This window comes from Canis aureus, chromosome 33 (assembly GCF_053574225.1).
Source record: "Canis aureus isolate CA01 chromosome 33, VMU_Caureus_v.1.0, whole genome shotgun sequence".
Lineage (NCBI taxonomy): Eukaryota > Metazoa > Chordata > Mammalia > Carnivora > Canidae > Canis > Canis aureus.
The window spans coordinates 23,064,752-23,080,533 of NC_135643.1; the positions used below are offsets into that span (position 1 = coordinate 23,064,752).

The 15,782-nt window shown below is 36.4% G+C and overlaps 1 protein-coding gene across 5 annotated transcripts in view; it reads right to left on the reverse strand.

The window, feature by feature from the left end:
• The window catches only part of PPP3CA (protein phosphatase 3 catalytic subunit alpha), a 308,774-nt gene that overhangs the window by 41,830 nt on the left and 251,162 nt on the right, over window positions 1-15,782 (reverse strand). For all 5 annotated transcript variants that reach the window (XM_077882136.1, XM_077882133.1, XM_077882132.1 and 2 more), the window contains 2 exons: window positions 14,433-14,510; window positions 12,430-12,524 (listed from right to left, as the gene is read on the reverse strand). In XM_077882136.1, the coding sequence (XP_077738262.1) occupies window positions 12,430-12,524; window positions 14,433-14,510 (173 nt within the window). The remainder of the gene's footprint in view (window positions 1-12,429; window positions 12,525-14,432; window positions 14,511-15,782) is intronic.

Genomic DNA, 15,782 nt, shown 5'->3' on the forward strand with positions numbered 1-15,782 from the left:
ACTGTCACTGGGATTACAAAACTCAACAAGAGCCCTAACAGTGTGCTGTTCTCTGAAGTACTTGAAAGACATTTATCTCCAGTGTAGTATAAATAATACAAATGGTTGTACTTCAAGAATCACTCAAGACCAACTCCTGAGACCTTGTCTGAGAAACAGAGAAAGAACAAAGTCTACTGTCAAGAAATCCCATTATTCCAGTGGCAATTATACATGACCTCCTGTCATTTAACAATTCCATCAGAGGCCTGGAGAGGGATTATGATATATATGTGGACCTTACATTATTAACCAAATTAAGAGCAGAACAAACAGCATAGAAAAAATATGTTGTGAAGAATAGCCAGAAAAAAAAATTATATAACGGATACAATACTAATCACTATTAATCTGGAGGCCTAATTGCCAGTTTTTTCTCAGATGTCAAAATTAGGGTCTTAAAGTCATGTAATTACTTGGTCTAATCATTTTATTGCATCTGTAGAACGCTATATAAATATGTAGGCCAGGCCACGTATAAGATATAAAATCAGCAATCACGGGACAGCTCCTACTTGAAAATAGGGAAGGGCCACTGGACCTCTATTATTTTAATGACACAACTAGGTGCCCCGAATATAGTGAAGCCCAAGGAACAGAATTCCATTCCTCTATCACATCATGACTAAAATGCTAGACCGTATTCAAATATGTAAATTAAAGAGGTCTCCCCTACTTTAAAATTTGAGATTTTGATGAGACACAAGACAACAGTATTTCTAATAAGAACTTGGTAACATTTCTCAACATCTTCTTTACAATGCCATCACCAGGCAGGATGATGACACGGCATTAGTGAAAAAAATGAAAACATCCAAACAGAGCTTCTAATTTAAGAGAAGTTATCAACATATTGCTAGCAAGAGGCATTAAGTGGCTCACCATACCATGGGCTCAACACATTTCAAGTGGATTTCAAAAGGAATACAAAGCTTCTTTTCTGAAAGCCTTTACATTAGTAATGTAATGCTCCCAACATACCTCAGGCTTTCTCAATACTACTACAGCTATTTTCAGTAGAGGAGGGGAGAGGTCAAAAGAGTGGAAATAATTAATTCTAGTAACATTTTTCATCTCCTTAACTCTAATTGACCATCCACTCTCATCTTCAAAAGATGGGACAGAGGGACAGAAAAGAAACAAGGATGAGAAGAAAGCAAATGGCGGCACTCCAGAATCATTATAAACCATCCAGAAATAGAAGAAAAAAAGCATAATAGACCCAGGATTTCTTTTTTCCTTTCAGTTCTACCACCTGTAGACTATAGATACCTTAGCAAGAAAACTAGCATCAGCGTGTTCTTTTGGAAAAGTCCTACCATCACATGGAGACACGATGGCTTGATGGATATAATTCTTGAGATATAACCTATATACTCAAAATGTCCTTTGCCAATATTTTAAGATTATGCTGTACACTGCATGGAAAGTTTTTGGTTTTTTTTTTAATTCTGGGAGAGATGCTATACATTTTTAAAACTGTGTTTTCCAATAGAGATTACTTTTTTAAGGTGTAATTTTCTTTTAGGATTTTTTGAAGACATATATGTATAGTTTTTGTAGTATATATTATAGCATCTATAAACATAATCTCTGATTCCTTCCATATTGAGACCTGACTTCTAACTCTTATCTCCTTTTTGTTTTTTCCTCACTGTCCTGTACTTGCCTGATGTATTCCACTTTTAAAAGATTCTTTCTGTTATTATTACTAATGATGTAAGTTGAGGAAAATTTATTAATTCATGAGGATCACTAAACTTGGTAAGCAAAGACTACACTTATAACTCACTTTTACTCTATAGTTCATATGACTATATGCATATGACTATGTGCACAAGGTAAGTGTTCAAGCCATTTATGGAGGCAGATTTCAAGGCTTTATTTTTAGGTCATTTTGTTAAAATGATGTTCTTCAGTCTGGGTTTCTTGAGAAATGTAATGTTTAAACTCCGCACTTCATAAAGGGTCTCTCACAGGTAAATTCTCAATAAGTTCTATGTAATGACTGAATTCCAAGCAACCTGCAATATTTTGTCATTTGTAAACACAAACAGCAAGTGTGTGTGTGTATATGTGTGTGTGTGTGTATAATTTCCTTCAAGCTGTGAGCTAATGATTTTGTATTATCAAGACACACACGTTTGTGCTACTATATATAATCCTCTTATGCACATATGTAGTCCTTGCCTGCTCTTCCCACCTTGCACATGCATCCTTCATGGCACCTTGTTACACTGCTACAAGTCCTACATAGAATTTGGATGATAGTGTCTTACTTACACGAAGGAAAGAGACTATACCAGATATATCCAGGAAATAATATAAGCCAATTTTATGATTATGTGTGTGCTAATGTGTGTGTGTGTGTGTGTGTGTGTGTGTTATATGTTTCTCTTTTTAATACTGTATTAGTAAACTTTGGACTAGCTCATTATCCAAATGTAGAATTTTGGGTGAAGTCAATAAAAGGAAATGATGCAAGGGATGAAGGAAAAGATCTTTTTTCTTTCATAGTGCTTTGTACCATACCTGGCACATGGTTGGTGTTCAATAATGTTGGTTGAAGAAAAAAATCTAAGGAAAGGAAATAGAGAAAGGAAGGACAAGATGGAGAAAGACAGGAATGACAGAAAAAGAACAGGCAAAGAAAAATAAAAATAAAAAACCTCACAAACACAACACACATAACTTCTCAGGATGCTAAAAATGTAACTAACTACATATGAACAGTCTGAAGGGGTACATGTTGGAATTTAAGAGAAAGATAGTATGTCACTTTAGAGGCTAAGCTCTATTTTAAAATTGTCAGTCTTGGGGTATGTGGGTGGCTCAGTGGTTGACCATCTGCCTTTGGCTCAGGTAGGGATCCTAGGGTCCTGGGATGAAATCCCACAACAGGCTCCCTGCAGGGAACCTGCTTCTCCCTTTGCCTATGTCTCTGCGTCTTTCTCTGTGTCTCTCATGAGTAAATAAATAAAATCTTTTTAAAAATGAAATTAAATAAAATTGTCAAAGTCTTTAAAATAGACAAGAACGGAAATTATATTGGCTCTGTCACATAGTAACTGTGTGAACTTAGACAAATATTTCTCCTTATTTGAGCTTTACTTTTTAAACTCATAAAATCAGAATGACTATGACCTGTTGTGTTATTTTCAAAGTATGAAGATCAAATAAAATAAGATATGTGATTAATATCCATGATAATATATATGATCAGATAAAATATTTAGCACCCGAAAAATACAAAGTATCATTATACAGTTTCAAATTCTTCAAGAAGGAAATGGCTATCTAGGTTTAACACTTTGCCATTTTGTAATTCTCACCTAAAGTGCCACATCTAAATACTAACATCCAGAGAGTCTGTGCCAAAAGCTGATCCTTGCAATCAGCTCAAGTCCAGTGAAACGCTGTGAATTTTTCTAACATTACAATTTCACATAGAGAATATTAAATATATTTTTGCTAGTCAACAGGAAAGAACAGGTTATGAATTCTTTACCAGTTTTAGCTCTAAGTTGTAATCCTCATCGATACAACGTTAAAATAAGGCTTAAGCAACAGTAGTAAATGAGAGAGAGAGAGGTTTAGCTAAAGCTTTGGAGAAGTTGGCACAGGTATAGTAAACACTGTGCCCATGCTTTGCTCTCATTTCATGTGGTTGATACTTTCCAGCTCCAAGTGCACAAGGGTACCCCGGTGAGAGGTACTTTGACAACTGGTGATATCTGTATGCAATCATATAAAACACCCTTTTCACCTTCAAGGTTGCACTCTGTATCAAGTCATGAGCTGTATGCAGCCTGCAATGGTTCTAAGTTGCTAACTTCAAGATACTGTTGGCACTGAGTTAATATTAAGCCCATATACTTGATATTTTCTGTGGAAAGTAGTATCACTGCAGATTTTTTGACATTACAGTAAAGTCTCTTGCAGACCTAGAATTTCTAGACCTCAAATAGCAATTGATAAGCCAGTGATTTGTGTCTTTACATCATGTAGATTGTCCCCATTTTTCCTCCTACTAAATGCTTTAAAGAGAATTAGATTTCTAGAGAAATAGGTTTCAGTTAAATCTAAGAATCTTCTAACCATCTGTCAGAAAACAGAATACAGCACCTCAGGATGCATCGCCCAGCTGATCTTGTTCAACTGGCAGCAGAAGAGTACTGCCAATGAACCTGTATGGAGGATTTAGCATTGCTCCAGATCCTGTCTTCATCCTCATTTAAGATCTTGTATAACTTTGAGAGCTAAATCCTGTATTTCTATGGGCAACGCTTGGAGAAAAGCAAGGATTACCTCACTCACTGAGTTATTACTTACTTATAAGGGAAGTTCCACAATTACTTCACCAGCAAAATTGATAATTATGTAGTAGTAGATGGTTACGGAATCAAGAAGTTCATTTGTCATAGCAAAGATACTGAGCATGCATTCAATTAAAATATATACTCAGGATAATTCTTAAATATTAAATCTTGATGGATTTTCTATTTTACCCTCTGTCTCATTAACGTAAGCCAGTGGACGACTGAACTAAAACTAATCTATTTAGAAAGTGGCCTCCAGCAATGACACTTTCACAGTGGAGCTGAAAGAACAAAAGCAAAAGTGTAAGTGCCTCAGGGACGCTTTTTAAAGAAAGAAATTAATTATTTATTTTAGAAGAATATGAGAGTACCCCATTCTTATAATAATGTATATATCTGAATGTATAACATTCATGTGGTTTTAAAGGGCTAACAAATGACTTTTCATTTCAAAAGCTTTTCTCATTGAAGAACAGTTAGTCACCTCCACATAATGGAGCCATGGGTTGAACAGGGAATCAATACAAACACTGCCCTGAAAGCTTTCAGATAATAAAGCTGACCTAGAAGACCACAGAGAGAGGATAACTTACGAGCCCCAGAGTCAGTCTGTGTTTCAGTCTCTGTGCTATTCCCTGACCGATTGTGTGAACCTTGGGGAAAGTATGCAATCCCTCTATGCCCTAGTTTTTCCACAGTAAAATCAAAATTAGAATATAATTCATGGAGTGTTGAGAGATTAAATGCATTTACACATGGAAACTTAGAGCAGTTTCTGGCACAAGGTAATTATTATTATTATTACATGCAACATGTATGATTAAAGCAAATAACATTTGTGTACATGTAATCCCAACTGAAGGGATATATTTACATTTACTAAATATATTATTACCAACCTATGATTTTAAGGAAATATATCAAGTTGTAGCAGTCAAGGTGACCATGATAATAAGAGAATAATAAATTATAATTATAGTTAGATTAATTTTATATATTAGAGTCCTGGATATAAAAAGCAGTGAAAAGGGACATTCTGCTAAAATCTCTCACTCCATTCATTTCAGAGAGGGGATTTCTCTGAAAACCAATCAAAACTTCCTAACTGAAAGTTGTCTTTTGCCTTAAATGTCTACATAAATTTCTCTTCTACCACCTCAGAGTGATAATACAAAAAGTTAATGCTGAGAGTTTTCTTCATGGTTTCTTTGTTCATTTATAAAGTCATAGATTCCATACCATTTTTTGGTAGACCGTCCTAGGTTTAATAATCAATAATTATAAAGAAATTATCTTTCCCGTGTGTGTAAAACAATATTCACTGAGGTAAAGATTAAGTATGTTCATTTTTCAGAATAAAAAGCTTACTAAATAAATGAAGGAATTACTAATTTTTGGTAGGACTTATTTTAGTTATTGTTTTGCTTTACTAATAAGAAAAACACTTAGCCTACAATTTGTTAGCAAATATCAAATAACAAAATGCTACCATGAATGTGTATTTACATTTCTTATATTGAAAAAAAAAGTGATGTTGGCAAACAGTTGCTCAAGACTAATTAAGAGCATCTTCCTGATTTGATTTGCAAGAAAAAAGCAAGAGCTGGGGAAATTGTTGCCACTGGACAAAATCTCTGGGTTAATTTTATCTAGCTTGTCTAGCACTAGTGATCATGTTTATGCCTGTGGTTGTAAAGTCCCAAAACATGATTTAAAAATGTTTATGTCAAGCTAAAGTTTATTCCTGTGGTTAAAATAGGCCTTAAACTCTACAGAAATGGCTTTCTGCTTAGAAAATGTGGGCAATTTTGTAGGGAAGTCAGCTTTCTGGCATGCTGTAGAGGAAGAGGTTAAGACGCTACCTTAGGGTTACCTAGGCGTGAATTCTACTCCCTTCCAGAGACCATTCCCCACACACCCCAATAATCTTTTTTCCACCCAGGATAAGGATCTGATCTACTTGGTTCCACATTTGGCTCCTGAACCAGGCAGGTGCCACATATCACTAAGCTTGTGAATGCAATTCCTGAATGCTGAGGCAAGGTCCTGGTGTGAAAGAACTGTACTGTGAATATGAAGTGAGGTTCTCAGGCCTGGCAGCCCAGGTGCTGATGGTGTCACTGAGGGCTGAGTGCTCCCACTTGATGGCAGAGGACCAAGGCAAGCTGGCTTCAGATATGTTGCATCTCCGCCTATCCACATCATGACTGCCAATTAGAGTCTTACCTTGGTTTCTTCTATTAGCAATTCAATCCTCCCTCTACAATGGTATATCAAGCTGTAAATTATCTTTGTATAGTATCCTTCTGAGGTCCATGACTACTTTTTGAAGGGAAATATGTGAGGATGTTGACTGTGTCAAGTTTTGATAGGGCTAAAATGTTTTAAAAATTTTATTTATTTATTTATTTATTTATTTATTTATTTATTTATTTATTTATTTAAGACATACAGAGAGAGAGAGAGAGAGAGAGAGAGAGAAACAGGCAGAGGGGGAAGCAGGCTCCATGCAGGGAACCTGACACGGGACTCGATCCCAGGAAGGTGGCAAGAAACCACTAAGCTGCCGGGGCTGCCCCTAAAATGCTTTTTAAAAGCGATTCTATCAATTTGCCTAGTTTAAAAGTCCAAACCATCATAATACTTTTTTTTTCCCTTGATCAAAAAGGGTAGACTTTTGCATGTTAGGATTTTAGCAAATGATGTTGTTCTTGTCTTATCTTCAAAACTCAATTTTGCATCTCTTTCTTCCTTAACCAACATTAATACTGAATTGATCTTCTTCCTCATCATTTTTAAGCTCTGGTTTTAATTACTAAATTAGTTTGGTGGATTTTTCTTCTCAAATCCAAAATATATTTCATTTAATAAATTTCATTTAATTACTTAATTTTACTGTCAGTAGCTTTTCCTGGAACTAAGTTATATACCCTGGTATGTATATTTGTATTCCTCTATATTCATCTACCCATTTGCTCCCCCCACCCATATTACAACTCATCTAAACTACAGAGAATTGGCACCACATGGTAGCCTCATGTAATTTACTTTAGATCTTTCTGAAGCACAGGTGCATCACTGGAGAGATAAAGGACTTAACTGTTTACATCAAGGTTCAAAACATATTTTTCCAGGGTACCTGGGTGGCTCAGTGGTTGAGCATCTATCTGCCTTTGGCTTTGGTCATGATTCCAGGGTCCTGGGATTGAGTCCTGCATTGGGCTCCCCGTGGGGAGTCTGCTTCTCCCTCTGCCTGTATCTCTGCCTCTTTCTCTGTGTCTCTCATGAGTAAATAAATATAATTTTTTAAAAATCATATTTTTCCAGAAATTGGTTATAATTTTTGGCCAAACTGACTTGTTTAAGGCAGAGTTCACATTTGTCACTGGTGATAAATGGTGTTTCTAGATAATGAGAGGTTTTATCCTAGGATTGCTTTAATGTCACTTTGACAGGTAAGCTTATTATTAGTATTATTTGGTTTTGGTGGATTAGTTTCCACTCTCAGTTTATATGACTCTTTTCTTTGTAATATTTTCCAAGTATATCTGAATCATTATTGATGGCATTCTTTATTTAATGTCTATCCCACTACCAAATTATAAACCTCACTAGGGTGAAGACAATGTCCAACTTGTTTATTTTATACCCGCAGCACCTAGCACAGTGCTTAGTATATAGTAAGTTCTCAGTAACTGTTGCGTCGGATGTGAATGAGGTTAACGTCATTCTTTCAAGTGGCATATTATTTGAAGAAGAAGAAGAAGCAAGGTGCATGTGTTATTACTGCGGTTTTCTTCCGTTTGGTGTGTTTGGGTAATTAAGAAATTGCTTTACCCTTAGGGCTACAGATTCACAGGAGAAAAACAATTCAAACGTGCAAAGTGCTCTGCAAATGTTTAACTCCAATTTGGAAAGGGTATCAGAACTGGTTACAATAGTAACCTAAAGTGAGCTGAAGCCCTGTGGGTCAATATTGGTAGGGTACTTCAGGACACTGCCTTGCTATTTAACTTCCAGAAAAGAAAATGCTTCAATTAATGCGTGTGTTGATGGCCTACCATGCATGCTACTTGGCTTTTCAGTGTGTTATCAAAAAGCCCCTGCTTCAAACTAATTATAATCTGATTGGGAAGCTATAGGAATGCTAACTATAGGAAAAGCTAACTAGAAAAAAAAAATAAATGGTAAGTACAAGGGCAAATGATTGGTATTTCAGGCATTCAGAGAATGACTATCAACCAAAGTCCTCATAGAAACAGACTGGAGGGGGTCCAGGCCATTCACATGGGCAGAGAAGAGGGGGACAAGCATTCAAAATAGGAAAAAAAGTTACATGGGCAAAGATGTGGCAAGAGGGACAGCCAACGTTTGTTCAGGGCAACAAGTAGAACAATTAAGCTAAGGTAAAGGGTTCCCCCAAAGAGAAGTAGAGACATGGGTTATAAAGGCAGATTGAGCCAGAAAGTGAAACTATCAGTAAGAGGCTGGGGAGAATGGGGTATTTTCTGTCAGTTTTCCTGTAGCCGATGACAGGTGGCATAATGATAGCAGCATAAAATATTCAATGATGATAATATCCTAATACTGCACAGCATTTTGTTTCAAAGTAATTGCATCTATTATTCACAGAAGAAAATTTTTTCCCCCATTTTGCAGAAATGTCACTGCACGTCAATAAATGTAAATGAGCTAGCTGTTTAATGGCAGAGCTGTGATTCCAATCTATACCTTCTGCCCCAGCATGTTGCGGAAGAAGGCACGAATTGTCAAGTGAGGACACAGAGGCCAGGGGATGGGTGAGTTATCTGCCTGTGGTGGTGCAGGTTGAAAAGGGTAAGAACTGCCTGAAGTAGTACAGGCTACACCCAGGATGGGCCACTTACAGTCCTCCTAACTTTTAGAAAGCTGCTGCTTCTCATTGCAGGCAAGGATGAACTACTGATTGGAACTAACAGACATTTAAAAATGAAGCTGATCATACATCTATTATTGGTTTTTAAGATGGCCAAATAAACCCATTTTCCTCACTGCTTCATTTGCTGAAAAGCTATCACTGCTGCCTTGACTTGCAGGCCCTTATAAAACAAATCATATTTTAACTACTGGGTTAGATATAACTCCAGAGCCTTTTCTGGTCATTTGTCTCTAAGAATCAAATGGTTAACTTGGAGATTCTTCACTGCTGTCTTTCCATTGATTATGTTTCAAAGGTGCCTGTGACCCAGTTTTCTTGCACTGTCTTTTACTGTTCTCATTAACATTTATTTTATTCAAATACAGTAATCCTCACTTCAGCCGTGAAAAACTGACTCCCACTCCCACATACTGTACACAGTGTTAGCATAATAGTTTTAAAGTGCTTCAGAGATTTTACACAAAAGTCTTTTGAAATTATGCTCAACCTGAATAATATATCTTTCTTCTTCCTATCAGTTTATCTTTTTCTCTCAGGAGAATTTTTTTCTTTTATGAAAAGGTTCCAAAATGAAATGCTTCCCTCCCCTTCCTGAGTGATTGTGATCTACACTAAACAAGAGAACACTGTGAAAGAACTACAGAACCTCAAAGATCACAATCCACTGCTATTATCATTATTATTATTTTTTAAGTTAGTACCTTGTTAAATCAGAATCACAGACAAAGAAGCAATGCATACCCTATAGCAGAAATAGCCAATGGTCTCAAGCAAAACCGCTACCCAGTATTATGGCAAGTGGAAAAAGTCTAAGTCTGTTTTTATGGAGTGAAATCCCAATTTTCTTCTTTTTTTTTTCCTTACTATTTTGACTTTTTTTAATTGTTAAAAAAACTTGTATGTATAGTCCATGCTACTTAGTCTCTTTTAAGAAAATTACTTGTTTGGGCTCTGCTTTCACTAGGTGAAATAGAAAAAAAAATTGTTTTAATACCATAAAGAAATAAGAAGTTTGTGTTCATATTGTATATATTTTTTGGGAAATAGTAGGATCATGATGGGACATGCAAGGTGACCTACTGAGTCCTTGCATTCCTTATAGGTACCAGGGGAAGTCTCTGAATGAGAACCCATATCCAATCCAAGGGAATTCAGTCCTACTGGTTTTATACAAAAGGCTTCAAGATTGAGATTTTGCCTGGCAAAAAAAAAAAAAAAGTGCTGCTTAAAAATAAAACGTTTCAAAAACACTGCTCTTGACTTTGTTTTATTTTATTTTAATTTTTCTAATCAAATGCTCAACCATTCTTTAATGCCCAGGTCACATTTTACCTTAAACAAGGTCTTCTCTGACCATACCAGAATATCAGTCCTTGCCCAATGCACTGTGTTTAATTCTGTTAGTTTAGTTTTACTTAATGACATACGTGTATTAAATTACCCAAATGTCTTACTTTGTCAACTGGCTTTATAAGCACTTGACATATGGCTGAGAATATGTTTTATTTTATTTTGTAGGCTTCTTGCCACAGAGTCCTAAAGACAGCTCCTCTTTTCTAGAAATTAGACAAATAGGAAACAGGGAATGACTCTCCCTTACCCCCTACCATCCATCGTTGTGACAGAAACTTCACAGCCCCTTCTGGTAACTTTACCCCAGAGCCACAGAGGAGGGCCCACCACAGTCAAAATGGCAGTGGATGAGACTGGTGCACCCATCCCACACAGCAGGCATGTCTCTCTGGGCTACGGGGGTGGAAGCATGGGTGGGAAAGTCATGTCCTGAATCTAGAGGACAGCACAGATGTGCATGTGCGTGTGTGTGAGGGGAGAGGCAAGGATCTCAGAAAGCCACATTCAGATATGCTGCATAAATATTATCTAGACCAATGCCAGGTAAAGTTAATGGCTTTTTCATTTTTTTAAAAGATTTTATTTATTCATGAGAGACACAGAGATAGAGATAGAGATAGAGATAGAGATAGAGATAGAGAGAGAGAGAGAGAGAGGCAGAGACACAGGCAGAGGGAGAAGCAGGCTCCACGCAGGGAACCTGACGTGGGACCCGATCCCGGGTCTCCAGGATCATGCACTGGGCTGAAGGCAGTGCTAAACCCCTGAGCCTCCTGGGCTGCCCTTGCTTTTTCACATTTTATCACCCATTCTGTCACACCTGTGATACTGTAACACTCCCTGTCATTTTCAAATAATTATTTAAAGAAATTATAAAAGAAGATAATGTGTTCCTTGCTCCTTCTCTCTTCCCTATAGTCCCTATAGGAAATAATACCCTCATTTTCTGGTCTTTTGTAGGCACACAAGTTTGGAGTTTCAAAAAGGAAGTACAGGACACTAAACCAGAAGATGTGGATTTGATTCTAGTTCTAGGTCACTACCTGAGTGACCTGGGGCAAAGCAATTAGCCATAGAGACTCACTCTGAATATCAAAAGGCGGTGGGGGGCTAATGATTTGAAGTTTAATTCAAGTTTTAAAAAATGAACATGTGTCTGCTTAGCACAGGATCCAACTCAATGGTAGGTACTCAATAAACACAATTTGTGAATTTGAAGCAATAACTTATTTTACTTTTCTTGATCTCTTACATGTACAATCACACTGTTCTTACTGAAATCCACATCCTTTTTAAGAATCACGATTTTGGATTACTTTCAATTATTTTTTCTTTTAAAACCTGTATCTATGGGACGCCTAGGTGGGTCAGTCAGGGTCTGCCTTTGGCTCAGGTCATGATCTCAGGGTCCTGGAATAGAGCCCTGTGTTGGGCTCCTTGCTCAGTGGGGCACCTGCTTCTCCCTCTCCCTCTGCCTGCCTCTCCCCCTGCTTGTGCTCTCTCCCTCTCTGTCCAATAGATAAATAAAATCTTTAAAACCTGTATCTACCAAAACAGTTCACTGTAAACCCTGTTATACATTTGAATCTCCCGGAGAACAGTTAAAAAGTGACAGTGCCTGGGCTCCATATCTGGCAGTTGAATTTGTTAACTCTAAAGACTATCACAAAATTTGCATTCAACAATAAATGAAAAAGCAAGGGGAAAAAGAACGGCTAAAAATGCTTCATTAAGACCAAATAGCTTAGGAATTATTGCACATGGTATGCAAGAGTGTAAGAGGGATCTAAAGCCACTTACCTTTGTTATTGTATACATCTAAGTAATTTGGTGCTGAGAAAATTGTAATTAGAGAAGGGAAGCCTGTCGTTTGGCTTTTCCTGTACATGCGATACCTAAAAACAACAAAGATGAGTTACAATAAGGCTATTATGTGAGAAAAGATGGTATCAAATTACAGATTTAAAACAGAATATTCAAGTTACATTTTTATCACTCTAAGAGAAGTCAATTACATAACATTAAACAAAATTTTCTCTCTAAAATCTGTTATATACAGACATGAATTCCTCTCAAGGTTGACAATGAAAACATACAATCACATGTACAATTTCCAAAGAAGTCTTTCCTAAGTTTAAGAGACCTAGGGGAGGATGTAATTCAATGCAAAATCATAATCCACACTTCCCAGAGGAAAATATCTTCTTAAAGATCTTTTGAAATGTTCTAGAAGTATTTATTCTGCATATTGGACTGAACATTTCTGGTGGAAAAAAATCAGAATGTGAAAGATAGTTAACACTCTCAATCTTAGTACCCTGACATTATAAAATGTGATTGGCTATGCCTACTTCACAACAAATAAAAACAAAGAAACTAGATGACATAATCTCAATGTTCCCCAATTAATCAATCAAATGCTTATTTCAAACAAATATGCTAATTGATTTTAACTGATGAACTTAAAATATTTTTGAATGAGCAGATGATTTCAGGTCTGTAGCAGGATTAATATAAAGCTGCTTAAACTATTCAGCCGGCGGACACCTGGGTGGCTCAGTGGTTAAGCGTCTGCCTTCAGCCCAGGGCATGATCCCGGAGTGCTGGGATTGAGTCCCACATCAGGTTCCCTGCATGGACCCTGCTCCTCTCTGCCTATGTCTCTGCCTCTCTCTCTCTCTCATGAATAAATAAATAACATCTTAAAAAAAAAGTATTCAGTTGGGACAGTTAGTCAAAAAAGCATGGTGACACCACTGCCCTGAAAAGTGGAAAAAAAGAAAAAAGAAAGAGAAATTATGTGAGGACCTTATTGGGCATATCAACAGGTTATTTCAAAGGTCAGCCATGACACACTGAAAACACAGTATTGGATCAGTTCATACCTGTTGATCATTGCTTGAAAAAAAATTATTTTGAAAGGAACTTAGGATCTGCCTTGACTTAAGATCATTAGACATAGGCTTACTTCAGAATGCAGTCATCTCTAGTCCTAATTTCAGCATACAGGTTATAATATTGTGTTCTTCCCTTTCAGAAAATTCAGAATATTGAAGAAACGAGTTTAAGCATTTGAAGGCAAACAATACCTTTCAGTAGAGCCTCTTGAAAAGGGTACTGGACTTTAAATCCTAGATTCATTATGCTTTTTTCTCCCTAATACAGATTTAATGCACAACCTGCATATCTGATGTTTCTTAGTTTTCTAAGCCTGTATAATTGGCCTACCAATTATACTAATAATTACACTAACTCCGGACCCTAAATTTTAAAATGTACTGGGTATTACAAAATCCTGTTATGCATTTATTAGTTAGAATATAGGATTTTCTCCCTCATTTAAATGCTTCTGCTTTTGTCCTTTAAAACTTCACAGGGGTCAGGGAGGATATTCTTTAAACGAGTACACCATGTGCTATCTGTTAAATATTTATGTGTGATTCTCATTCACATTGCCAACCAAGCCTGAAAAGATGCCGATAATTTAGTCACTTACTGGACAGTGGGAAGAGCAGGAATGGAAAGAAATCAGAGGGATCCTTATGAATTCTTAGAAAAGCCAGCTGAAATTTTTACTTGTTCCAGCTAAAAATGGAGGCACTTTAAAGGGGACTTTACAACACCTTTGCGACCACACATTCCCCAAGACCCTGCCATATCTGCATCATCAGAAGACAATTCAAGATATAATTTCTTCAGGGAAAGAGCGCAGCAGCAGAAGGGATCCTTCACAGCCTGAACAAAGTGAGGAACCTTGACCCAGGGGCAACGCATGGTTTCCATAAACCCACAAAACTGCTCACCCTGCATCTTGGGCTTCATGGGCTCGGAGTATAGATAACAAGTTATTGTGCTGTAAGAATTCACATACAGCTGGGTAACTGCCAGAGACAAAAAGAGAAGAGAAAGAAGCATCTGTTACGAAATCGTCAAGAGTAGCACATTTATCTGTAACATCCCAACCTATGTGATTTGATCAAGCATAATCAAGCATACATCATTCATGAAACAAACCTCTTGGCTCTCAGGACAGGTTTTTTTGTTTTTGTTTTTGTTTTTGTTTTTTTTAATCCCCCTGTGGTAGTAAAAGCACCTGCAGCTCTACTTTTTTACATAATCAGAAAGGGTTGGAGATGTGTGAATTGGACAAAGAAAGTAGGCCATTATATAACACCACTAGAAAAATGTCCACTCATAGAGAAAATCAGTATGATCAAGTCTACATTTAAACACAAGTGAACAGCAGCATCAACATAACATGAGAATGGAATTTAAAATATAAACCTCAATTTTCTCAAATATAGGACTATTGTATTTGGGTACACATAAATGCCTGAGTGCTCTACAGTGTACTGAGTTATGGAGTGGGAGAGACTAAGTCCTCTGGAAACCAAATTACCAACTTAGTTATGAGGATATTAACTGTTTTATCAAAATCTAAACAGAATTATGGAATTCACAGGTTTTAAACTGTGTACTTTAAATATGATCAACAGAACTGCATCTTATGACTTATTCTTTACCTTGACTTAATAAAATATTAAACATATAATCAAGATGACTTTGTCTGTTAAGGAAGTCTCAAAACCAAAGATAAGAACATTAAAAATGAAATTCAAGTTACAAATTTAACTTGTAAAATCACTGGCGGTCTCTTTGTGTCTGCTCTAAGATTTCTCATTAGATAAATGTATGTCATAAAAAGGAATAAATTTTAGATCTTTCAAATAAAGAGACAGCAAACCAATGCTCATTTTTTTCAATGCTCATTTTAATATAAACAAACTATATGTGGTATAAGAAACAATTCAGCAATTATAAAACTAGCACTTTAAATAAATGCTAAATAGTACATGTCACTCAATTTATAATTTATTATAAAAGAGAAAATGGAAATAGTTTCTCTATTACAGGTTTTGTAAGAATTCCCTGATTAAAAGGGAAAAAATATTAATATGGCACATCACAGGAGAGACGTTGATTATAAAAAGGATTCAGCTCTTTGCAAAACTGGAATCTGAAATCAAAAATAGTCTCTCCGTACATGCACACTTTTATGTGCATTTGTGTGTATATGCATGTGTGTTCTAGAATATTCTAGCAATTTGCTAAGGAGAGAAAAAGAGGAGACCTTCATGAGGCCTTTACTTCCT